General features: G+C 41.6%; 1 protein-coding gene across 12 annotated transcripts in view; it reads right to left on the bottom strand.

Annotated features, from left to right (window-relative positions):
* Positions 1 to 26,180, bottom strand: part of ITPR1 (inositol 1,4,5-trisphosphate receptor type 1) — a 377,196-nt gene that overhangs the window by 283,885 nt on the left and 67,131 nt on the right. For all 12 annotated transcript variants that reach the window (XR_014788558.1, XM_084840316.1, XM_084840314.1 and 9 more), the window contains one exon: positions 25,892 to 25,962. Coding sequence is in view for 11 of the 12 variants with exons in the window: in XM_084840316.1 (XP_084696442.1) it covers positions 25,892 to 25,962 (71 nt within the window). In the remaining variant the exon portion in view is untranslated. The remainder of the gene's footprint in view (positions 1 to 25,891; positions 25,963 to 26,180) is intronic.

Consider the following 26,180-nt stretch of genomic DNA (forward strand, 5'->3'; position numbering starts at 1 on the left):
TAGCACAAAATGCAGCAGCTAGACTGCTGACCGGAACATCTCATAAAAATCACGTTACACCAGTTTCAAAGGAATTGCACTAGCTGCCGATACGCTTCTGGTTGGAATTCAAAGTTTTGGTGATGACAGTTAAAGCCCTAGGCAGCTTGGGACCTCAATATTTGAGGGAGCGCCCCTCCATACATATGCCTGCCCGAGAACTGAGATCTGTTGGAGGGGCCCTCCTCTGTGTCCTACCAGTGTGAGACATACACTATGGTGGGATGTGGGAGAGGGCCTTCTCTGCTGTGGCACCCCGGTTGTGGAATGCCTTCGCCTTGGAGGCCCGATTGGCACAGTCTCATTTCAGCGCCAAGTAAAAACATGGCTTTTTACCACAGCCTTTGAGGGCTAAATGCATTCCCTAAAGTAGCACACTGTTTTAACTGTTTTATTGTTTTAGATTTTAATTGGTACTAGCTTGTTTAATGGTTTGATACATTTTTAGGTGTTTAAATTATTTATTGTTTTATACTGTTTAAATTTATTTTGTCTGTATGCTGCCCTGAGATCTTGATGATATAGGGCTGGATACAAATGTTTTGATTGACATTGAGCTGGCTGGATGTGCCTGATCTCATCTGATCTTGGAAGCTAAGCAGGGTCAGCCCTGGTTAGTACTTGGATGGGAGACCACCTGGGAATCAGGCTTCCTGCACTGAGCAGGGGGATGGTCTTGTAGGCCCTTTCCAACCCTATGATTCTATGATTACCTAAATGTGAATAAATAATAAAATAAAAACAAAAGTGAGCTTTAAGAAGTACTATAGAGATGACTGCTCATTCCTTCCTTCCCCCTGCAAGAAGAGATGAGAAGAGTGCATGCCAAACTCCCCAATGCAATTCCTCACTAGCAAACCACAGCAGATCACTACAGCTGCCGCAAGTTCTGATTAACTCCCTGCTGCTTGGTGGTTACTGCCAATCATGATTCTGGTTGTGTGTTTTTTCATTCTAGAATTGTTGTAAATAAGTCTTCTGCCAAACAGTCCATAATTCAGCTCTCATGATGAGGCATATTGTGTGCATGCTCTTGCTCCTTCTTTTCTGGAAGAAAGAACAAATTTGAGCCCAGGGGACAGCACAGTGATGATCTATCCACACCATACTGGGAGCAGAAAAACTTATATAAATGAATTGGAGGAGTACACCAACATTGATTCAATTCATTACAGGAAGCTTCTAATCTCTTTCCCTTGTGTGCAGAGTAAGAGAAAGAGGCACCACCCAAGCCCAAGGCTCAAACCTGCTCATAAAAGCATAACCATGGTTTACAGTTACATCTGAATACACCCAATGTTTTCAATATTTTTTAGACTATGTTTTTATCATAATGTTGTATTTTGTAATGTTGTTGTATTTTTTATGAATTGTTGTGAACTGCCCAGAGAGCTTCGGCTATGGGGCGATATAGAAATGATATGAAATAAATACCTTTAACTTGCATGTATCAGCATTTTACTTGTTTCCAATGTGCAGACAATCTGACCAAACAGCTTTGTTTTATCCTACAGAATTCTTTCCAGGAGTTTGAAGAAAGCAAAGAAAGTGTGCCTCTGGATACAACTTGCTGGGAAACATGACCAGGAGGGTGCTATTGCACTCATGTCCTGCTGGTGGGCTTCCCATAGGCATCTGGCTGCCACTGTGCGAACAGAATACTGGACTAGATAGGCCTTTGCTCTAATCCAGCAGGGTTCTTCTCATGTTTTTTTCAGCATACAAAAGTAAGAAAGCTTTGTAGATCCTTCAAGTATCCGATGCCTCTGCATGGTAAATCACCATGTAAAGAATGATGGCTGGGAGCTTAATATGCCATAAGGAATAAATGCAAATGACTATTTAAAAATAAAAACAAGCAACTGAAACAATGCCCTGGTTCACATGACATGACAGCTCATCTTGGCTTAATTTATTCGCAGTGCCTGTTGTGTCATGCTGGGCGCCCATAGGTGTCATTTTTGCATGGAACCCATGAGGACCCAGCTTGCTATGGCTTTTTGTGTTATGCGAACCCAGGTGCCAGGGGTTGTTTGAGGGTTAGACAAACCTCAAACAACACATGGCTTGCTTTAGGGTTATTTGAGGGCTGCCTAACCCTCAAACAACCCCTGCTGCCTGGGGTTGCACGACACGACAAACCACAACAAGCCCGGTGCCCACGAACGCCTGGCATAATGCAACAGCCCTGTGGGAAAACTAAATCATGGTGGGCTGTCATGTCATCCGAACCATGTCAGTGTTTCATTATTCGCAAAGGCTTATTAAAATTCTTCTGATTTTTAAATCACCATGAGCAGACACATTCTAAAATCCCTTCCCAGACTCTCTCTTCACATTCAGTACCCAGGGGGGTATCTCCACAAGCGATTTACTGTAAGTTTGCTGCATTTGGAGGTCGTTTGGGGCACATGATGTTGTGGCCATCCTGCAGCCACCCCAGAGTTTTGCACTGAAAAACTGTTTTTTCTGAGACTACTTTTAGTCTGATTGTTTTCCTTAATTCAGTTTGTCTGCACTTCTGTTGCAGTGTGCACCAACCCTCCACATTTACTGTGGCATGACAGTCCTGCCCAAGGGTGTGTCTTTCACCTGACTGTGACCTCACTGACCTGAGTCCCCGATGTTTCCACCATTTTGTGTTTCCCCGATGTTTCCACCATTTTGGCAAGATCACCGTTCCCGAGGTAGTTACTGGGGAACCCATAATTGTGCATTTAAAAGATATCCTTATTGCACTATAGTGAAAGACTGCATTTGTATAGCAATACCTATATGCCCTATAGCACTATAACACTATCGTGAAATAGCGCATTTGAACAAGAGTAGCTATACCCCCTACAGCACTATCATGAAATAGCGCTATCGCAAAATAGCGCATTTGAACAGGAGTGCCTATACCTGATATTGCACTTCTGCAGTTTTAGAGGGACAGTAAAAAAAAAAAAAATGGGGGGAGGAATTGGGCATAGGCTGGGGAGGCAGGCACTAACACACACTGGCTTGAGAAGGCAGAAAGGGTGGAACAAGGTGAGAGTGGGAGGGAGGGAATAGACTCTCTAAGTGCTGACAATCATGAGACTCCACCCAGTAGCTACCCAAACAATTCACAGTAAACTGCCATGTGACTTGCCAAGAGCCCCAGGCTAGCTTTGGGATAATCCAGGCTTTCAAGCCTCATGCATCCCCAGACGGAGCAGATTCGACTCCATAAAAACCACAGCAAAGTAGAGCACGAACTAAACCTGTTGCTGTGGAGATTCCCCCCAGCATTGCCTTCTCTTTAGTAGTTGAGAAAAAAGAAGCATTTATGCAATTGCAGATCCTTCTCGATCAGGTTGCCACAATGCTGCAAGGAGCTGTATCTTCCAAAATTCTCCTTTCTACTGCTAAAGCACAAGATTCCCATTTCATATTTATGGAGCATGGAAGAAACAAATGATTGGATGGATCAACTAAATGACAACCACCTGAAGTTACTAGCAATTTTAAGCAGACTAGTAAAAACATGCATCCTTGTTTGTACAGATGGCTGTATTAGTGTATCACATTAGTCTAACTTCCAGATGTTTTGGATGACAACCCCCACCATTCCTGATAATTGGCTGGGGCAAATAGGAGTTGTAGTCCAAAATGCCTAGCAGGCACAGGGTTGCAGTAGGATGCATAAGTGTTTAGCTCCACTATATTATCAACACTGTGATTGAGATACAGGAGTAGATTCAGGGGCACCACACAGGGACTTACACATTATGGATAATTCTCTCCCCATTACGTTTATGGCATTACTTTATCCATTTCTTTTTAAATCCCTCCAGTCTCTCTCTCCAGGTAGGAATTTTTTTTTATTATTAATTCAGTTGGCACACACCAGCCCTTTGTTCCTTCTTCATTCTATATTTGGTCAGTCAGCTATTCATGTACTTCAGAATGATCCTTTGGTGCAATGAAGGAAAAAGGCATGCATACCAGAACTCCTCACTTCCCCAGCAGCATAGCTGCAGATTTAGAGCTCCTGCTACATTCTTTAAAAGGTGCTCTTATGATACCAAAAGAAGTTGATTTCTTATTTTGCAGACAAAACTCTATTGTTCCACCGCAAGGGTGGGGGGATAGGGTCTGATTTGTCCTTGCAATATATAAGCTCTTCCTCCACATATACCCATCCTGTAATAATGGCATAAATAAATAAATAAATACATACATACATACATAAAATTTGCTAATTTATAATATTTAATGCTCAGTGTTCACCATGATGATCATTTGTTCATTTATACCCATGAATGCAAACACACACACACACACACACACACACATCAACAGAAAAACATAGAGAACATGCTGTAAAGGAGGTATTAGGCAATATGGCCACAAAGCTTCCTGAGCAGCAAAGCTAATTTCAGACAGACTCTACCTTTCTCTTTCTCTCTCATCTATTTCTTTCATTCACCATGCTAAGTTACAAAGTCTTCTTTAGCCCGGCACACCTCCAACAGAAATCATGAGACAGTTCCCTCCCGCTGCCTAAATCCCCAAATTAGACAATGTACAAAAGGTTTGCAAGGCTGCCAATCCATCCGAGTTCTCTTTACTGTAAACAGAGAACTAAGGGGCAAGTTCAACCCAAAACTAGGTTTGGGATTTTTTTTTGCCAATGTTATAGGCATAGTACCAGCCCTGCTCAGGCTTAAATAACTGCACAGTGTCTGAAAGAAGTAGCATGAAATGTCCCCTCACTCTGGGGAGAAAAGAATTGTGGAAACCACAATCAGTGGCTCTTCAGTGTGGCACCAGTGTGTGTGTGTGTGTGCGCGCGCGCGCGTGTGCGTGCGTGCATGTGTAAAATCCAGGGATAGTGTTTGCCAAGTGAAAAATACAGCTGCCTGAATTAGAGATTTTTCCTTTTCTTTTTTTTAAGGGACCTGTGTGCAGAACAACACAGGAGCACACCAGGCTTCTCTGGACTCACTGCAAAGAAGGAAGAAATAATTGCTAATTTAACCAACGGAGAAGCAATGGACAGGGGAGGATTTACTGGGGCCTGAGAGCTGGAATTACACATGATTACCACCACATCTCAGACCACATCTTCAAACCAGGCAAGACAGTGTATTTTTCACACCTGAATGCATTGTACTACAACTGTGGTGGATATAAAACACAAACTACAATAATTTAGCACTTTAAGAAACATGGGAGGACAATGGCAAGAAGACAGGAAAGCAGTATTCCAAGCAGTTGTTTGACTCCTCCATAAGAATGGAGTTGAGCAAATGGTGTCAACTAACAGAGAAAAAAGATAGTGTGAATAGTCTCTAAGCTTGTTTTCGTTCCAATGTTCATGGTCGGTTACTCTGTGCCTGATGTTATGCATGCAAGCAACTGGAAAACATGATGAGAGTAGTGGTGGTTCACCATTTTTTGCCCCAATTTCTTTGGGACTTAAAAAATAAAATTACATTTACTTTATACCAAATTCCAAGATGTTTCAGCCAAAAGTGACTTTATACAAAAGGGTCTTTGACTTTTACCCTATATCCAGCTAATCCAGTCCATTATTTAAAACACCAGCAATTGGGTACCTGAAACAAGAACCTGAGACAAGAACATGCCATAATCTTAGTAAATCCCATCTTACGGTGATATAAACAAAGTTTAGCTCTAAACTCCCCCCCCCCAAAAAAAACCCCACAGACACAAAATATGTAGAAGTGGCAGCAGCGGCCCTAGCCTCTACTTTTAATTGGCTACTGCTGACCAATTTTATACTATTCCCATTCTCACTTAGCTATTATCTGATCCTTCCTTACCTTGCTGCAGCATCAGGGCCACTGCCCTTTCTTACATTGCTCTTGCTCTTTCTGAACACTAGCATGTGAACCAAGGTGATATGGGGAAGGACAAAACCTTTCTATCTGCTACTGCATTATTTGTTTGTTTATTTCTAAGATATATCGATCACTATATAGCTAAGAACTCAGGGCAACATACAATAAAAAGCAAACTATATACTGTATTATATTTATTTAATTTATTTAATTTCAATTTAAAAATAGTGTTCAAGGCAGCTAACATTTAAAATACAGCTAAAGTGCTGTATCAAGCACTTTACAGCTTGATACAGCTAAAGTGCTGTATCAAGTGTATAATCAATCAAGCACAGCAGTTAAAAACAAATAAGAAAAACACATCACCCACCAGTTAAAAACTAGTTCAGAAAACAAAAACAGTCAAAAGCCTACTTGAAGAAAAATGTATTTGCCAGCAGCAGGTCAATAAAGATGGAGCTAATTTTGCTCCCTCACAGGCGGTGAGTTCCTGAAGCAAACATACTTCCATATGCAGGTTTATCTAAGGTAAGTCTGACCCAGTTGCCAAGGAAGTAATATGCTCTCTCTCTCTCTCTCCACACACGTGTGCGTGCTTGTGTGGGGGAGGGAGAGGGGGAGAGAGAGAGAGAGAGAGAGAGACAAGAGCCAGCGGTGTAATGAATAAAGTGCTGGACTTGGGCCAGAAGGACCCAGGTCCAAGTTTCCACTGAAACATGAAACTCACTAAGTCACTTGGGCCAGTCACAACCTCCAAGTCTAACCAATCGTGTGAGACCTATCTTGCGATGATAATACAGGAAACAAAATTAATATGGGCCACACTAAGCACCTTGGAATAATAAAAACATGCTACCAAGTTCTAAGCTAGTATATCTTGAGCCAAAAAAACTCAGATACAAATATACAACATTGGACTATTTAATACAAGAATTCCATCTTCTAAAGCAGGACACAAGGTTACTTTGCCTGTGCTTAAGATGCTAGTGATGCATCCATCACCTGTTGGAGAAAATTATATTTATATTGTCAGGTACTGCCAGATAAAATACCTCTTGTGCTTACACTGAAAAGCAGGTGATGCAAAGAAAAACCGCCAAGTCCAACAATGAAAAAAAGGCAAGGACTCAAATCAACCAAAGAGTTAGTTATACACTCTGTTTCAGAGCACAATACACAAGTCAAAGTAAGGGTGCATAATCATTTTGAACCTGCATGGCAATTTTGCTTGTCCCAATATCACAAAAATCTATGACCACTCAAATTCTGATTTAGAAACAAGTTTCCAGCCATGATTGTAGAAAAATGCTTATAAATACAGATGCAGCTCACTCATCAGGTCAATAACAGCAATGCCTTGCCCACAACCATAGAAACTACTGCTGTTTCACTGCCCCAGCACAAAGATTTGCTACCCATGAACTGCAGAGAACTCAGGAGAAAGGAGGGCTGTTCACTTTTCCTTCTGCAGAAACCCAACATGGAACTTAGAGGAAATACCTCTCCCTTGCCCTGAATTCTCTATGTATGCCACAACACCAGGGAGTAGGGAGGTGTCTGTTGAGATCAAGAGCAGACACTTAAGACAAGCCAAAAATGTATGCCCCCCCCCCCCTGTTCTTAGAACTACAGAACCACTAGTTTCTATTTCGGAATGTACACTATTTCAGAAAACTGACTCGGAGTCAAATGCCCTGTTTACTGGTTGAACTGTTTTTTGCACTTTACACTACATGGCAATAACTCCTCACAGCATGGAAGAGTGCAAACAGGATCAATAAGTTGCTTCTGTTGGCTTATGGGGGCCAACATACCCTCCTAGAAGCTTTGGCACCTAAATCAGAGTGGTGTAGCCATCTGGACAGGCTGGAAGCGTTGGCAAGTAAGATCCACCAGTGGGCCACCTAATGAACTACTATATTCCATCACTAGAAAAGATAGCTAACTAAATAAGAACACTTTTAAAATGTAAACTGTCTTAAGCTATCTTTCAGGGCTGAAAACCATCAGAAAGTCACACAGTGCGGAGTTTAGATGCTCGCTAGCTGAAGCATGCCTAGCTTTTGTATAAAAGCTGTTTATCATCAAAGACATGACAATCATTGTGCGGTTTGCTATGCTTGGTGCAAACCATCAATCTCAGTGCATCTCACCTTGAGACCTTACACACAGGATACAGGGACAATCTCTGGCACAGAGGAACTGGACAGTCTGGTTTCCATAGCTTATATAACAACACCAGAGTAACCAGCCATCTGAAGAGCAAAATCAAGGACAAGAGGACTATGCTGTATAAACACACCGACCAAGTTACACTCTGCCTACAAACAGGCATGCTGAAATTTTTAAAAAGTCACCATGAAAGACAACATTGGCAAGTACTTCAAGTGGAATTGTGTTAAATCCACAAATGCTAAATGTACATAAGCCACTAGTTTCATTTAATGTAATGGTTAGAAGTGGTGCAGAGGTGGAATCACCTCGCCTAGTGCCTACATTGTGGTCTTTCCAAAACCAGGGGAAGACCTTTTTTATTTTCCCAGAATTTTTAGCTCTTCAGTTTTAAAAACTGTGTTAGTGTGTGTTTAGATCTACACTGCTGCTGACTTTTATCTTGGTTCCTACTTTGGTTTTATTTTGTTTTAAACTTATGGTTTTTATATTATATGTTACTATGTCATAGAGTTTTGCCAAGAGAACATGCTGATCATAGCAAACACTCTTTTCCAACAGCACAAGAGGCGACTCTACACATGGACGTCACCAGATGGTCAATATCGAAATCAGATTGATTATGTCCTTTGCAGCCAAAGATGGAGAAGCTCCATACAGTCAGTCAAAACAAGACCTGGAGCTGACCGTGGCTCAGATCATGAGCTGCTTCTTGCAAAATTTCGGCTTAAATTGAAGAACGTCGGGAAAACCACTAAACCGTTCAGGTATGACCTCAGTCATATCCCTGATGAATATACAGTGGAGGTGAGGAATAGATTTCAGGGATTAGACCTGATAGACAGAGTGCCTGAGGAACTATGGACGGAGGTCCGTAACATTGTTCAGGAGGCAGCAACGAAATCCGTCCCAAAGAAAAAGAAATGCAAGAAAGCCAAGTGGCTGTCTGATGAGGCTTTACAAGTAGCTCACGAAAGAAGGGAAGGGAAAAGCAAGGGAGAAAGGGGAAGATATACCCAACTGAATGCAGAGTTCCAGAGAATAGCAAGGAGAGACAAGAAGGCCTTCTTAAATGAACAATGCAAAGAAATCGAGGAAAACAACAGAATGGGAAAGACTAGAGATCTCTTCAAGAAAATTGGAGATCTCAAGGGAACGTTTTGTGCAAAGACGGGCATGATAAAGGACAAAGAAGGCAGGGACCTAACAGAAGCAGATTAAGAAGAGGTGGAAAGAATACACAGAAGAACTATACAGGAAAGATCTGAATGTCCCTGATAGCCATGATAGTGCGGTCACTGAACTTGAGCCGGACATCCTAGAGAGTGAAGTCAAGTGGGCCTTAGGAAGCATTAGTAACAACAAAGCTAGCGGAGATGACAGTATTCCAGCCGAGCTATTTAAAATCCTAAAAGATGATGCTGTTAAAGTGCTGCATTCAATATGCCAACAAATCTGGAACACTCAACAGTGGCCACAAGACTGGAAAAGGTCAGTTTACATTCCAATTCCAAAGAAGGGCAATGCCAAAGAGTGTTCAAACTACCGCACAATTGCGCTCATTTCACATGCCAGCAAGGTGATGCTCAAAATCCTACAAGCTAGGCTTCAGCAGTATGTGAACCGAGAACTACCGGAAGTACAAGCTGGGTTTCGAAGAGGCAGAGGAACTAGAGATCAAATCGCCAACATTCGCTGCATCATGGAGAAAGCAAGAGAATTCCAGAAAAACGTCTATTTCTGCTTCATTGACTACGCTAAAGCCTTTGATTGTGTGGATCACAACAAACTGTGGCAAATTCTTAAAGTGATGGGAGTACCAGACCACCTTACCCGTCTCCTGAGAAACCTGTACGAGGGTCAAGAAGCAACAGTAAGAACCAGACATGGAACAACCGAGTGGTTCAAAATTGGGAAAGGAGTACGACAAGGCTGCATATTGTCACCCTGCTTATTTAACTTATATGCAGAGTACATCATGAGAAATGCCGGGTTGGATGAATCAGAGGTCGGAATTAAGATTGCCGGGAGAATTATCAACAACCTCCGATATGCAGACGATACCACCCTAATGGCAGAAAGCGAAGAGGATCTCAAGAGCCTCTTGTTGAGGGTGAAAGAGGAGAGTGCAAAAGCTGGTTTGAAACTCAACATTAAAAAAACGAAGATCATGGCATCTGGCCATATCACTTCCTGGCATATAGAAGGGGAAGAAATGGAAGCAGTGACAGATTTTACTTTCTTGGGCTCCAAGATCACCGCAGACGGTGACTGTAGCCATGAAATTAAAAGACGCTTGCTCCTTGGGAGGAAAGCTATGGCAAACCTAGACAGCATAGTAAGAAGCAGAGACATCACCTTGCCGACAAAGGTCCACATAATCAAAGCTATGGTTTTCCCAGTAGTAATGTATGGCTGTGAGAGCTGGACTATAAGGAAGGCTGAGCGCCGAAGAATTGATGCTTTCAAACTGTGGTGCTGGAGAAGACTCTTACGAGTGCCCTGGACTGCAAGGAGGTCAAATCAGTCCATCCTAAAGGAAATCAACCCTGAGTGCTCATTGGAAGGACAGATACTGAAGCTGAAGCTCCAATATTTTGGCCACCTAATGCGAAGAGAAAACTCCCTGGAAAAGACCCTGATGCTGGGAAAGACTGAAGGCAAAAGGAGAAGGGGACGGCAGAGGATGAGATGGCTAGATAGCATCACGGATGCAATGAATATGAACTTGAGCATGCTCCGGGAGAGAGCGCAGGACAGGAAGGCCTGGCGTGCTATGGTCCATGGGGTCACGAAGAGTCGGACACGACTGAACGACTGAACAACAACAACATGTCATGTATTTTATAGTTTTAAGTTTTGTTTTGTGAAGCGCCCAGAGAGCTTTGGCTAATTGGATGTACAGAAATGTAATCAAAAAATCATAAAGGGAAGAACTGGTAAGCAATTTAGAAGACTGGGAAGTGGAGTTTGGGAGTTTGCCGTGACTTGCACCATAGACATGTGTAAAGACAAACCCTCTCAAGACATTCAAAGGTGCCTGTGTATACCCACAATCACCAATGGAAACTGACAAACCAGGAGAGTACTGAAGTTCCTTTCCACATCATCTGGCCTCTGAAGGCAAAAATGCAAGATAAGTAAAATAAATTTGTATGCTGGTAACCTGCATGGCCATCAGAATACCAGCATACATAGTTCAGGAACAAAACAACTTTGGATCTATGCTGCCTCTAGGATACTTTGTCTGTTTTAATGGGGTGCAACAATATTGTGGCATATTGGCTGCTGGAATGGGGAATATAAGAGTGTATATGTGGGACTTAAGTATGGTTTGTGTTTTCTTATCCATTTACCATTGAATGAAATGTTTGCATTGTAGAAATTCACCAGTACCGATTTAGTTTATGATACTGAATTATATTCATTAATAGAATTATTTTCCCATTTAGGTATTGAACTGAAATTGTATTGATAAGTTAATGCAGCATTTTTAGTGTTTGAGCATTTTTCATATTGTTTGTTTGTACTATTATTGTATTTCTTTTGGCATTCTATTATCTGCTTTAGGCTTCCTTTATGCTTTGAATATGCATAATTTGCAAGGTTAAAGGAAGGCAACCCATTATTTGTGCAACAGTACCACATCTGCATCATGTATTCTAAAGCACAGACCACCTTATTTTCACCGTTGTTCTTTCCTTTCCTTTCATGCATACACACACTTTTCAGAAGCTTAAAGTGAGGCTAAGCGGCTCTGATCTCAATTCCTCATAGATGCAGCAAGGTATTTCAGTCCCATGGCGTCTTGTAACCAAGTATAATATTTCATTAAATATCATGTTCATGCCGACTTATTAAGTAGGAACACACTAATTTTAGAAAACTGATTATCTAGTACTTTCTAACAGAGTGTTATTGTAGCTAAGGTCAGATTTTACACAGGAACTATGGCAACAAAGCCGCAATATGCCTTTGCCGACAATGTTGGAGCTAGATTTATTAGCGGTAGTGTTCTACTTGATAGATAACTCAACCTTTTGTCATGCTTGCCCTCAGCCCTGCCTAAAACATTATATGCTTTTTACAAGGAGAACAAAGAAGTTAATATAAACTCCCAAGATAAAAAGAAACATCTTTTTAAAATTAGCTATAAACTATATAGGCAAGTCTTGATAACGTTTACTTTGCTATGTTATCTTATTTCTTTTCCATTCGTTTATTATATTTCTATACTGCCCCATAGCCAAAGCTCTCTGGACAGTTCACAAAAATTAAAAAGCCATTAAAATACATTATATAAAGTATAAAACCATTCACGTAATAACATAGAACAAGTAAAACAACAACAACACATAACTAAAACAATGTAAAACAATCAGCCAGAGACAATCAAATAGACTCCTTATATGCTGCAAATTACCTGAGAAAAAAGAGCAGTTATAACATGGCACTGAAAAGATGACTATGCTGGTGCCAGGCAGGCCTTGTCAGGGAGATTATTCCAGAAATGGGAGGCCACCACCGAGAAGGCCCTCTCCCTTGTTGCCACCATCCAAGCCTCCTGCGGAGGAGGCTCCCGGGGAGGGTCTTAGATGCAGAGTGTAGTGTATGGGTTGGTTCATGCCAGGAGAGGCATTCTGTCAAGTACTGTGGTCCCGAGCTGTGTAAGGCTTTATAGGTCAAAACTAGCATTTTGAATTGGGCTCAGAAGCATATAGGCAGCCAGTGCATGCAGGTCAGAATTGGTCTTATATGTTTGGACCTTCTGGTCCACTTTATCAGTCTGGCTGCTGCATTTTGCAAAAGCGACAGCTTCTGAACCATCACAGAGCACATTGCCCTTCATAGACCACATTGCAGTAATCTATCTTGGAGGTTACCAGAGCATAGACAACTGAAGACAAGTTATCCCTGTCCAGATAAGGGTATAGCTGGGCCACCAACCAAAGTTGGTAGAAGGTATTCTGTGACACTGAGGCTAGTTGAACCTCAAGCGACGGCTCCAGGAGGACCCCCAAGCTATGAACCTGCTTCTTCAGGGGGAGCGCAACCCCATCCAGAACAGGTTGAACACTCTCCATCCAGTCAGGAGAACCATCTGCTAACAGCATCTCAGTCTTGTCTGGATTGAGTTTCTGTTTATTAGCCCTCATCCAGTCCACTGTTGCAGCCAGATACTGATTTAGCATATCCACAGCCTCACCTGAAGAAGATGAAAAGGAGAATAGAGCTGCATGTCATCAGCATGCTGATGACAACACACTCCAAAACTCTGGATGACTGCACTCAGTGGTTTCATGTGGATGTTGAATAACGCGGGGCACAACCCCAACCCCTGTGGAACCCCATATTGGAGAATCTACAGGGCCAAGCAGTACCCCCACCTTCTGGAGCCAACCATCCAAGTAGGAGTGAAACCACCGCAATGCAATGCCTCCCACTCCCAACTCAGACAATCATCCCAGAAGGATACCATGGTTGATGGTATAGAAAGCCACCAAGAGATCAAGGAGAATCAACAAGGTCACACTCCCCTTGTCTTTCTCCTAACATAGGTCATCATACAGGGCAACGAAGGCTGTTTCTGTGCCAACACCCAACCTGAACCCTGACTGAAATGGATCTAGATCATCAGTCTCATCCAAGAGTGTCTGGACCTGGCTGGCAACCACCCACTCAAGAATCTTGCCCAGGAAAGGAACATCTGTTACTGGCCTAAAATTATTAAGATTTTCCAGGTCCAGAGAGGGCTTTTTTTAGGAGTGTCTCACTAATGCTTCTTTGAGGCAGCCCAGGACCACTCCCTCTCACAAGGAGACATTTATCTTATAAACACAATTCAAAGTTACACAGCACTGGTCACAACTAGGAGTTCAGCAGTTCACCTCTCCTCCTCCTGAATTCTTTCCCTGATACAGGAGACCAGTGTAGTCCCCTCTACTAATGCATGAAAACAAAGTTTTGGGACAGGGCCAGAAACACCTGGATTCAAATATCTGCTAAGCCATGAAGCAAACTGGGTAGCTTTTAGGTCTCTCAGCCTAACTGACCTCACAAGACCTCACTTAGGGCATTTCTACATCATGCTTTTATCCCGCACCTTTACCAAGGCTTCCGCTTCTAGATTCTTTGCAGAATTAAGCCTGGCTCCTTTACACATGCTTTTTTCTGGGGGGTTTCTTCCTCTGCCTTTCTATATGTTTCATTATACAACCACTAGGTGGTGCTGTGGAATTGTACAATTACACAAGACTCTCATTCTGCCATTTCTAACTAATACCAGGCTTTCCTTGTTGGGGGGGGGGGAGCAATAATGGCTGCAAAGCATAGGAGAAGCCCTGGAGGATGACAACGTCATGTAAAGGACCCGCAAACCACCATGAGTGAGCAATCACGAGTGCATAATAAAAGCCTCTTGTAGAAAGACTTTTAATTCTGACCCTTTGGCAGGGACCATAACTCAGTGGCAGAGTACATGCTCTGCATGCAGAAAATCCCAATTTCAGTTCCCAGTACCTCCATTTAGAAAGATCAGCTAGCAGGTGATGGGAAAGTCCTCTGCCTGACACCCTTTCTAGGGTGCTGGAGATACCAGGCTGGCCTGATATAAGGCAGTTTCTTATGTTCTTAACCTGATGCAATGCTCCCTTTTGTTCTCCAGAGCTGCACCTCAGACAGCTGATTTGGAGTGTCATGAAAGGGTAGCAAATTATTAGCTACTTAGAGCTCAATCTTATGCATATTTCGATGGAAAATGTCCTACAATTTGCAGCATCCAGCCAGCCTGGGAGTTGTAGGTCTTCTCCATCTAAACATGCATAGGATCGAACTTGTAATTATTATTATTATTGTTGTTGCTGTTGTTGTTGTTGTTGTTGTTGTTGTTATTATTATTATTATTATTATTATTATTATATTTTTGCTGCCAGGGAGGAGGAGAGGCACTTGAGGGATTTTCTGCCTCAGGTGCCAAAATAACTTGACTGACTTTGGATACTTTGCACCTTGACTTGTGGGGGAGCAACAGCATTTGTTGCTCTAAGCTAGGCAACAAAATGTCTTGGGCTGGCCCTGGTTGCATCATCTGTAACCTCCTCTCATAGCAACTCTGCAATCCAACTCTGAGCAACTGAAAGGATAAAATGGAATCATCCTATTTACACTACCCTGAACACGTTTGAGAAAGAGTAGGAAACAACATTTATAAGTCAAAATACTATGTTTGGAACCTGTACACTTTTGCATCAGTAGTGTCTGAATAACCTTAGCTTTCATTTAAGAAAAAGTACCCCTTGTGTTTGAGGACTAGAAAAGTTCAATTAAGCAGTAACCACCGTTACTAGATCAATGACTTCAGCAACCCACAAGTGTTCAAGTGACTTCAGCCGTGCACAATAGTTTAGGTGATCTGAGAAGCAAATTTGCATGATTACTTTCAGTTTTGGAAATGCTAGTTGATTCCCCCAGTTCTGTGCTGATCCCCACTCTTCAGTTTTGTCACATCTGCCATTACCATTTCTGTTGGCACTGTCCTTCCAAAGTAAGAACAGTGCAATAGCTTTTAAATATTTCTGTTCTTGTAAAAATTTTTTATAGTAGTTCACTCTAAGCAGTGATGTCAGGTGCATGTATTTTTATACACTAATCCTTTAATTTGCATGAATATTGAATATTTGAAGATGAAGGCAAAAAATACAAATAATAAAAATAAAATACAGGGGAAATACTGACCCCACAATGCAGCATCCACATTTGAGTTTTTAAAGTCGCAGCTCTAGTAATAACACGAATTTATGGAAAATTTATCAAACCATTCTTAAGCATTTACAGAATATGATCTAGCTTTCTTTAAAACTAATTTTTATTATAAATTTCAACAGAACAAAGCAAAAGAAAACCATAAAAAAGCAAAAAAGATGTTGACATGACTAAATGTATCAATTTCAGTTAATACATGTGAAATGTACATACAAGATCTAGCTTTGCTACCAGAATTCGGGCATGAATCTGGGCTTGTTGGGATTTGCAAAATGCAAGACTAACCAATGAAATTCTGTCTTGAATGAGCCAGGATTGTAAAGTTTTCCATGGAAGCCTATGCACAGCAATATTTTGAATATCTGAAAGGATTTTGCCCGTCAACTGGACTGGGATGTGAGCCAGGGAACAGTCTAATATGGCAGTACTTCTGGATACCTAATTAGGGCCGATAGTGCACACTGTGTCCCTAAAGCAGACAGCCACAGAAATCAGTTTGGTTTGGAAAGTTACAAGTTGGTACACCAGTTAACATTACAACTCAGACCGAGTTACGAACTGTCATCATTGTGCCATAACAGCCAATGTCAGGCCAACATGCGGCTGCTGGTGGTGAAGCGACAAGTCACATCTTGTTTCAATCCAGTAAATGACAGAGAATGCTTGAATTGTTTCATTGCGAGACATGGGAACCTACCTAACAACAGCAGTATTTCGTGGTGACTGATCTAGGGTAGAGAAAAAGGGAAGCAAACTTGTTGCTCCAATATTTGGCCAAATAAAGGCTAGGCAGGCAGCCTTCATGCCCACCTCAGGCCTTCAATGGTTACACAGGCAAACTTAATGTGAGTCAGATACTAGCGCCACAAAGATAAAGACTGGATTTGCTGAGCATAGCTAAATTAAAAATGACACAGGAGAGACTACTGTTGGCCGCTGGAGAGATGTATCTACTGTTGAGTGCATTATGTAGCTTGTAGTATATAATGTCCTCCTCCCTTTTTGCTATAAGCTTTTAATTATACAGGGCGGCCCTGAAATTAACATGTCCTCTCTTATTTCAAAATCTCCTCAACCGTGCATGGTGTACGAAGCCAAGCACAGCTTTTCCATACCTTCTAGCATCATGTCACCTCTCCTAAATATGCTCCTTTTGTTCAAAGAGTTAGATGCTCAGCAGTAGATGCTGCTTAAGCATAAGCATAATAAAAATGCTGTGTATGCCAGTACTTGAAAACCTCAGAAACAAAGCATGGCTTAGGATAAAAAGACCAGACAGTATTTAAAACTACTTACCTTAAGCTTGACTGTAAGAATATTTTTGTACTTCATATACATTCCAAGGGCTCTACACTTCCAACACTAAGCAAAAAAGTGTTGCTTAGCAACATAAGTAGTAAATTAACCATGTGAAGCATTTTTGTGTGGAGGGCATTTCAGTGTGATCAACATTTCTACTAGAATAGATCTCTAAGGAACAGAAATAACGTTCAGACATCATCCATTGGATACAGCCAGCCAGAAAGCTGCGTATTAAGCTAATACAAGAAAAACCACAATCACACTATCAACCAGTTAAGGGCTCCTCCCCCAAGTTAAGGTACATTAACCACAAGCTTAGCTAAAAGAAAGATGTTAAATGTAGAACAGTCTAATACATAGATGCTCTCTGATCTTATGCCTGGCTAGCTTGTGCTACAACTCTTCAAGTGCCTTGAGAAAGTAACACTAGCTCCCACCCACAACAGGAAGCTCCCATCCAGCTGGAGACATCGGACTGTTTGGACATAATGGTGGCAAATTGTGGATAAATTACTGCTAATGCTAAATAAAATATTAATGGGCACACAGGGAAACTAGATCAAGAGAGGCACTCTGTTGTGATCTAGCAGCCAGGTTCTTGCAAACTTATCCTAATCAGCCCAAACATATGCCCAAGTCTCACAGCCAGAGATGTAGTAGTTACCAGGAAGTGACATTGAATTACCTTTTTGCAAAATATTGTCAAGAACGCAGAGCCCCTACATGGTGAAATTGTAAAGTGACCACATCTTGAGAATTGCTGAACATAAAAAGGTACATAAGGGAACAATATGAAAAACAGGTTTAGAAGTCATTACGGGTTACTGTGTTTGTCAAAGAGTTCTGAAATCTGTAGTGCGACAGTGTATTTCCACTTGTATAGGCTGTGCTTTAGACACAAATTTTTCAATGAGTTTTTAAAAACTACACATATATTAAAATATGTGTAAATATTAAAATGTCACCTAAAATGTCAGGTTATCTGAAGGATCGTCTCCTCCCATATGTACCTGCCTGAACCCAAAGATCATCTTCAGGGGTCCTTCTCCAGGAAGCCCTGCCAAAGGAGGTGAGGCGGGTGGCTACCAGGAAGAGGGCCTTTTCTGCTGTGGCACCCCGTTTGTGGAATGAGCTCCTAGAGAGGTTTGCCTGGTGCCTACATTATGCTCTTTCTGGCGCCAGGTGAAGACCTTTTGATTTTCCCAGGAATTTCAGCATTTTAGCATTCTGGTCTTTTAGCTCTGCAGTTTTAAATTTGTTATTGTATTTTAAATCGCTGCATTGTTGCTAGGTTTTATTCTGGTTGTACTTGTATACTGTAGTTTTAAGCTTTTATATTTTATATTGTCTTTATACTATACTTGTGGTTTTAATTTTTGTGAACTGCCTAGAGAACGTCAGCTATTGGGCGGTATAGAAATGTAGTAAAGAAAGAAAGAAGGAAGGAAGGAAGGAAGGAAGGAAGGAAAGAAAGATTAACACTACAGTCCTACGTACAATTACCTGAATGCAAGTTCCCAATCGACCAACATGGCTACTCTTCTCGAACTGAATGTAGCACAGAGTTGCCAGCAACTGCCTCAGACAGGATCATGCAAATGATCAATAGCCACTTCAGTTGGGTATATCCAAATTAATGTTTGTATTGACAAGCATTTAAACAATCAACTATTCCACCACACAACTGACACAGTGAATGTTCACACATACCCTATGAGGTCAGTTAAACACCTGCTAGGAATCAACTTTATTAGTTACCGCATTTCTCTTTTTTTAGAATCAAACAGGATTGAGCTGTCAACTCAATTATCATAGAACCCCTCTCCTGACCATTCCCACATCTTCTTTTGGCCAATTTCCTCTTTTGTCAGAGTTGTTGTTGTTCAGTCGTTAAGTCGTATCTGACTCTTCGTGAAAACATGGACCATAGCATGCCAGGCCTTCCTGTCCTCCGCTGTCTCCCAGAGTGTGCTCAAGTTCATATTCATTGCATCAGTGATGCTATCTAGCCATCTCATCCTCTGCCATCCCCTTCTCCTTTTGCCTTCAGTCTTTCCCAGTATCAGGGTCTTTTCCAGTGAGTTATCTCTTCACATTAGGTGGCCAAAATATTTGAGCTTCAGCTTCAGTTTCTGTCCTTCCAATGAGCCCTCAGGGTTGATTTCCTTTAGGATGGACTGATTTGACCTCCTTGCAGTCCAGGGGACTCGTAAGAGTCTTCTCCAGCACCACAGTTCGAAAGCATCGATTCTTCGGCGCTCAGCCCTCCTTACAGTCCAGCTCTCACAGCCATACATTACTACTGGGAAAACCATAGCTTTGATTAGACGGACCTTTGTCAGCAAGGTGATGTCTCTGCTTCTTACTATGCTGTCTAAGTTTGCCATAGCTTTTCTCCCAAGGAGCAAGCGTCTTTTAATTTCATGGCTGCAGTCACCGTCTGTGGTGATCTTGAAGCCCAAGAAAATAAAATCTGTCACTGCTTCCATTTCTTCCCCTTCTATATGCCAGGAAGTGATGGGGCCAGATGCCATGATCTTAGTTTTTGTAATGTTGAGTTTCAAACCAGCTTTTGCACTTTCCACTTTCACCCTCAACAAGAGGCTCTTGAGATCCTCTTCGCTTTCTGCCATTAGGGTGGTATTGTCTGCGTATCTGAGGTTGTTGATAATTCTCCCAGCAATCTTAATTCCGACCTGTGATTCATCCAACCCGGCGTTTCTCATGGTGTACTCTGCATATAAGTTAAATAAGCAATATGCAGCCTTGTCATACTCCTTTCCCAATTTTGAACCAATTGGTTGTTCCATGTCTGGTTCTTACTGTTGCTTCCTGGCCCTCGTACAGGTTTCTCAGGAGACAGGTAAGGTGGTCTGGTACTCCCATCTCTTGAAGAATTTGCCAGAGTTTGTTGTGATCCACACAATCAAAGGCTTTAGCGTAGTCAATGTAGCAGAAATAGACGTTTTTCTGGAATTCTCTTGCTTTCTCCATGATCCAGCGAATGTTGGCAATTTGATCTCTAGTTCCTCTGCCTCTTCAAAACCCAGCTTGTACTTCCGGTAGTTCTCAGTTCACATACTGCTGAAACCTAGCTTGTAGGATTTTGAGCATAACCTTGCTGGCATGTGAAATGAGCACAATTGTGCGGTAGTTTGAACACTCTTTGGCATTGCCCTTCTTTGGAATTGGAATGTAAACTGACCTTTTCCAGTCTTGTGGCCACTGTTGAGTGTTCCAAATATGTTGGCATACTGAGTGCAGCACTTTAACAGCATCATCTTTTAGAATTTTAAATAGCTCAGTAGGAATACGGTCATCTCCGCTAGCTTTGTTGTTACTAATGCTTCCTAAGGCTCACTTGACTAAGTTGACTTTGCTCTCTAGGATGTCCGGCTCAAGTTCAGTGACCGCACTATCATGGCTATCAGGGACATTCAGATCTTTCCTGTATAGTTCTTCTGTGTATTCTTTCCACCTCTTCTTAATCTCATCTGCTTCTGTTAGGTCCCTGCCTTCTTTGTCCTTTATCATGCCCGTCTTTGCACAAAACGTTCCCTTGAGATCTCCAATTTTCTTGAAGAGATCTCTAGTCTTTCCCATTCTGTTGTTTTCCTCGATTTCTTTGCATTGTTCATTTAAGAAGGCCTTCTTGTCTCTCCTTGCTATTCGCTGGAAATCTGCATTCAGTCGGGTATATCTTCCCCTTTCTCCCTTGCTTTTCACTTCCCTTCTTTCCTCAGCTACTTGTAAAGCCTCATCAGACAGCCACTTGGCTTTCTTGCATTTCTTTTTCTTTGGGATGGATTGAGTTGCTGCCTCCTGAACAATGTTATGGACCTCCGTCCATAGTTCCTCAGGTACTCTGTCTATCAGGTCTAATCCCTTAAATCTATTCCTCACCTCCACTGTATATTCATCAGGGATATGATTTAGGTCATACCTGAATGGTTTAGTGGTTTTCCCTACGTTCTTCAATTTAAGCCGAAATTTTGCGATAAGAAACTCATTATGAGCACAGTCAGCTTTTTTTGGTGTTAGTTCTAGAAGGTGTTGTAGGTCTTCATCGAACCGATCAACCTCAGCTTCTTCGGCCTCAGTGGTTGGGGCATAGACTTGAGTTACTGTGATGTTGAATGGTTTGCTTTGGATTCGTACTGAGATCATTCTATCATTTTTGAGACTGTACCCCAGTACTGCTTTTCCCACCCTTTTATTGACTATGAGCACTACTCCATTTCTTCTAAGGCATTCCTGCCCACAATAGTAGATATAATGGTCACCTGAATTAAATTCGCCCATGCCTGTCCATTTTAGTTCGCTGATTCCCAAGATGTCGATGTTCAATCTTGCCATCTCACATTTGACTGCCTCCAGCTTACCTTGATTCATTGATCTTACATTCCAGGTTCCTAAACAATATTGTTCTTTACAGCATCGGACTTTCTTTTCACCACCAGACAAGTCCACAGCTGAGTGTCCTTTCGGCTTTGGCCCAGCCGCTTCACTCTTTCTGGCGCTACTTGGAAATTCCCTCTGCTCTTCCCCAGTAGTATATTGGACACCTTCCGACCTGAGGGGCTCACCTACCCGGCATCATATCTTTTAGCCTTGTGATACGTTCCATGGGGTTTCTTGGCAAGAATACTGGAGTGGGTTGCCATTTCCTTCTCCAGTGGACCACATTTTGTCAGAACTCTCCGCCATGACCTGTCCGTCTTGGGTGGTCCTGCACGGCATAGCTTATGGCTTCACTGAGTTACTCAAGCCCCTTCGCCACAACAAGGCAGTGATCCATGAAGGGGTTTGTCAGAGTACAAACCCCTAACTCTGAAGTATTTAAAATTCACAAGAACATGAAGTTATCAGTGAGACATAACAATTGTTTCAAGCCTTATACTACGAGGGAAGAAATTCAATAACCGCTCATTTCCACATCCTGTACAAACTCATCAATAATTATAAAGGTGTCTGGCAGAACCTTCAGCAAGCACCATACTATTCAAGCAATATGTTATTGAAGCACACGCATGACAGCATGGATAAAAAATAATGCCCATCTTCTCCAGAACACTTGTACATTCTTTAAAGTAATGTATATAATAAAGAGACAGTCCCCGACCCATCTTAATTCTTAATATTCCAATCTGTAAGTCCAAGGTAACAATGACTCCACGTTTTATGTTGTGGTACACTAGTGTTACAACATTGTTTCCTATAACAGAGATTTAGATCTTGAATGGCATACGCACGTACTTAAGAGGGCTGGCCCTACCATTAGACAGAGTGAGGCTGTCACCTCAAATGGCAAATTCTAGAAAGCAGCAGAAAGTGTTGGAGGAGAGAGCTGTAGGCCACATAGCTACCCCACATCCCTTAAGCTAGCCTGCTGTTTTCAGGTGTGGTGGTGGATGCTGTCCCATTGGCCATCTTGTCCTTCGCCTCAGGCAGCAAAGTGTCATGAGCCAGCCCTGGTACTTCAAGAACCACATATGTGCACCTGGGTGTCCTAACTGAACTGTAGCTTCCTAGTAGATATATAAGTGCTGGGAAAGAACAATGCACCCCACTGTATTTTACAGTAACCAGTGTTTATACTGAAAGACTCACGTGTTGCTCAGTTTTGCCTTACAGCTGCACAGAGTGGAGAATCTGTATATTTGGCTTGCTTTGGAAAGATTTTGTGATGTGAATTTGATGGACATTTCTTGAGGGAAATGGGTTGGGGGAGGAACTGCTGAAGAACATAAGAGATCACATAAGAGATCAAAATGCTTCTAGATAGTTGAACACCCTATTGATATTAGCATATAACATTTTGGCCATATGTGGTCACTTTTCAATAAAGTAAGTATAGCTTGCCTAAGGTTTAAGGAAATACTATGGATTTGAGCTATGTGGTGAATGAAACTTCCATAATGTGTAATAAATTGTGGTCTGTGGTCTATGGCTAGCTACAATCTAGTAAACTTCTTTTTTTATAGTGGGCAGCATTTTGTATTTCAATAGCATAGCACCGTCCCAGGTCATGTAAATGCAAGATTGGAGTTGTGGGTATCTTTAGTGTGTTATTATCCATGGTTCCCAAGTTTGCTGGAGCCTGAAATATAGCAGGTTTTGTTATTCCAGTGGAAAAACTGGAAATTTAGGGAAACAAAGCAACAAAATACCTATGAAATATTTTTCTCTTTTTAAGAGCATTTCACTCATTCCAAATGAGAAAATATTTCATAGGTATTTTGTTTCATTGTTTCCCTAAATTTTGAGTTTTCCCACAAAGTTTTTACTAACTCAAAATGAGTAGTATGTAACTTTTCTTTATAGGGGACCTCCTACTGCCCCTTTATAATTTTGGTTGCCCTTTTCTGCACCTTTTCCAGCAATACAATACCCTTTTTGAGGTGTGGTGACCAGAACCATCACTACATTAACCCACAATTTGCCACCGTAATGTGCACACTGGGACATAGAGTAAGAACAGTTCTACGATTCTGAAGTGTACCATTTTTTGTGTGGCCACATATAGTTATTTAGCCTTGTCATTTGTCCAATTCAGAGCCAAACTACACATTCTAATAATCACGTTGCTGTAGTTCAGCCTACTTTTCTTACTTTCACGTAAACACCTGCAGTCTTGATCTGGATCAGGACCATGGCACTTCAGGAGGGGAAAGTTTAAGCTCCCCCCCCCATTTTTTCCAGAAATTTTACCTGCCTATGAGAGGCAGCTAAAGAAAGAGCAAACGTCTCCATTGATCTACAGTGAGCCTTGTGCTCACACTGGTCTTCTTCCCATCTCTTCCTCTTTCACAGCTGTGAAGATAAATTGGGAGTTTCCAAATTTAAACAAACCACAGTTCCCCATTATGCCCAAATTCACTGAACTGTGGTTTGTTTAAACTCTAGTTGGTGAACAAACCAGAATTAGAACCTAGGGTTTGAGTCTGGTTTGTTCTCACTAACTAGAGTTTAAACAAACCACAGTTCCATGAATTTGGAGACAATGGAGAACTGTTGTTTGTTTAAAGACAAAAGCAAACACTTCTCATCTTGTCTTCTCATGTACAAAAGAGGTGGGAAGGGGGAAACACACATATCTGAGGCTCACTGAAGCTTGTTCACATAGAAGGAAGCCATGGTTTCCAGTTAAATCTGAACCAAGTAATTGTGGAGCTTCACTACTGAACAGGCCTTCCATTTCCTAATTCCTAGGTCCAGGTCCACCCTAGTAGTTAAAAATATACATGATGTTTCACACAGTACTCTTCCTACATGGAGGTAATTTCTGGATTTTAAAAACGGAAAGTAAACCTTCATTTCAGATTAACATCCCATGTTTAGTTTGCTTGAGTAAAAAGAGTGGAGCTGCTGCATCACACATGAAGCTGCCATTACACCTAGTAGTATATCTGTATATTTGACAGTAGTCTTTTTAAATCCATTTTCATCTAAAACATCCTAATTAAATGTAACTAGCATCTATCCACCCACTTCTCCATTTAAATATTCAAGTTCCATCAACATAGCATTGGTTTAATTTTGTGTTTAAACACATTATGCCACCTCTCACCCAAATCACTACACACATTCATTATTTTATACTAAGATAGCTGGTTTAAAAATACATATATCATGCCTATTCAAACAAAATGTGTTTCACCTTTGGTCACTTTTGAAATCATCTATATGTTTAACCCACTGGGATCAGAATAACTGTGCGCTACTGCCTTAAATTTACGGTAGACTATATAGTGGTTATGTTTTGCAACTGTACACATGCCCTCTCTCACTACCGAAGCAGAGCAGCTTATGCAAAGCTAAAGATGCTTCATGGCAAGTTCTGAATGTAATAAGGCCATTACATAAGAATCTTATGGTAAGATCATCCCTACTGAACCAAGCCAAGAGGTCCATCTACTCCACCATTCTGTTTCCAAGAGTGGCTACCCAGGAGCTTCTGAAAACACTAATAAGGCATAAAACAAGGTGGATAACCTCACCTGTGGCCCTCCAGATGTTGCTGAATTTCAACTCACATCACCCTGACCATTGGCTATGCTGGCTGGTGCTAATGGGACTTGGAAACTTGCAACCTTCTTGGTTGCATGGGACCTTCTTGCATCAGCACATAATAGCGTTACTGTTTCCTCTAAGCAGGAGTCAAGCTTTATAAACCAAGACCAACAGTGATGTGTCAGTGAATAAGATCTAGCAAGAATATCCAGCAGCACCACTAATTCATTTAGCTTCTCCTTAAAGCGCCACTGAATTGAGACACTTAAAACTGCCAGAAGGAATGAGCAAATTAAAGGGTTTTTAAAATTATGATTAGAACAGAATTTGCCTCAAAAAGAAGACCGTGTGTTATTTTTTTCCCTCTATTTTGGCCCAGTGAAAAGATGCTGAATAAAAAGTTGCTTAATAAAAGGATAGAACAGCTTAACTCCAGGGATCAAGGCAGTCATTTCCAAAGAAATTTCCTAAAGAAGGTGGGATTAGGTTCACAAAACACTGCTGTGTGCAAGCCAGGTTCAGTCACTTGTCTGCCCACCTTTTTTCTGCTTTTGTTTATCCAATACCAGCAGCTATTTAAAGTGCAGAATGAGAATTCAAGTCCATACACCTGGAGGAAAAGAAGTGAAACTATACAGACATCCTGTCAGTCACTAGGAAACCTCACTGCACACTCTCAGGTTTGTGTGCAGTTGTTATTTCGAACAAGCTTGATCTGAGTGCAATGAAGCATCACCTGAATGCTTAAGTTGATAAATAAAGATGTGTCTCACCTCTGAATTTTTTAGGAGGGTTGTTAAGATCACCTGTTTCTGGCTGTACAACACACCTGTCATCCACAAGTCTGAAAGAGAGAGAGGGGGGGGCTAAGATTACCAGGAGCACACTTAGATCGTTAACATAAATTAAACTTGATCAGTGAATGGGAATTATTCAGACACCATCTTATGAAGTCCTTCTGCGAAACAAGTCGTCCAAGGGTGAGATGCATCCATTCCTCATTACCAACCTCCAAAAATTCATCCAAAGATGTGAATAAGCCTACACATACACAAGTTACAT

This window comes from Heloderma suspectum, chromosome 2 (genome assembly GCF_057233095.1).
Source record: "Heloderma suspectum isolate Gila_16-S chromosome 2, 16-S_ref, whole genome shotgun sequence".
NCBI classification, from domain to species: domain Eukaryota; kingdom Metazoa; phylum Chordata; class Lepidosauria; order Squamata; family Helodermatidae; genus Heloderma; species Heloderma suspectum.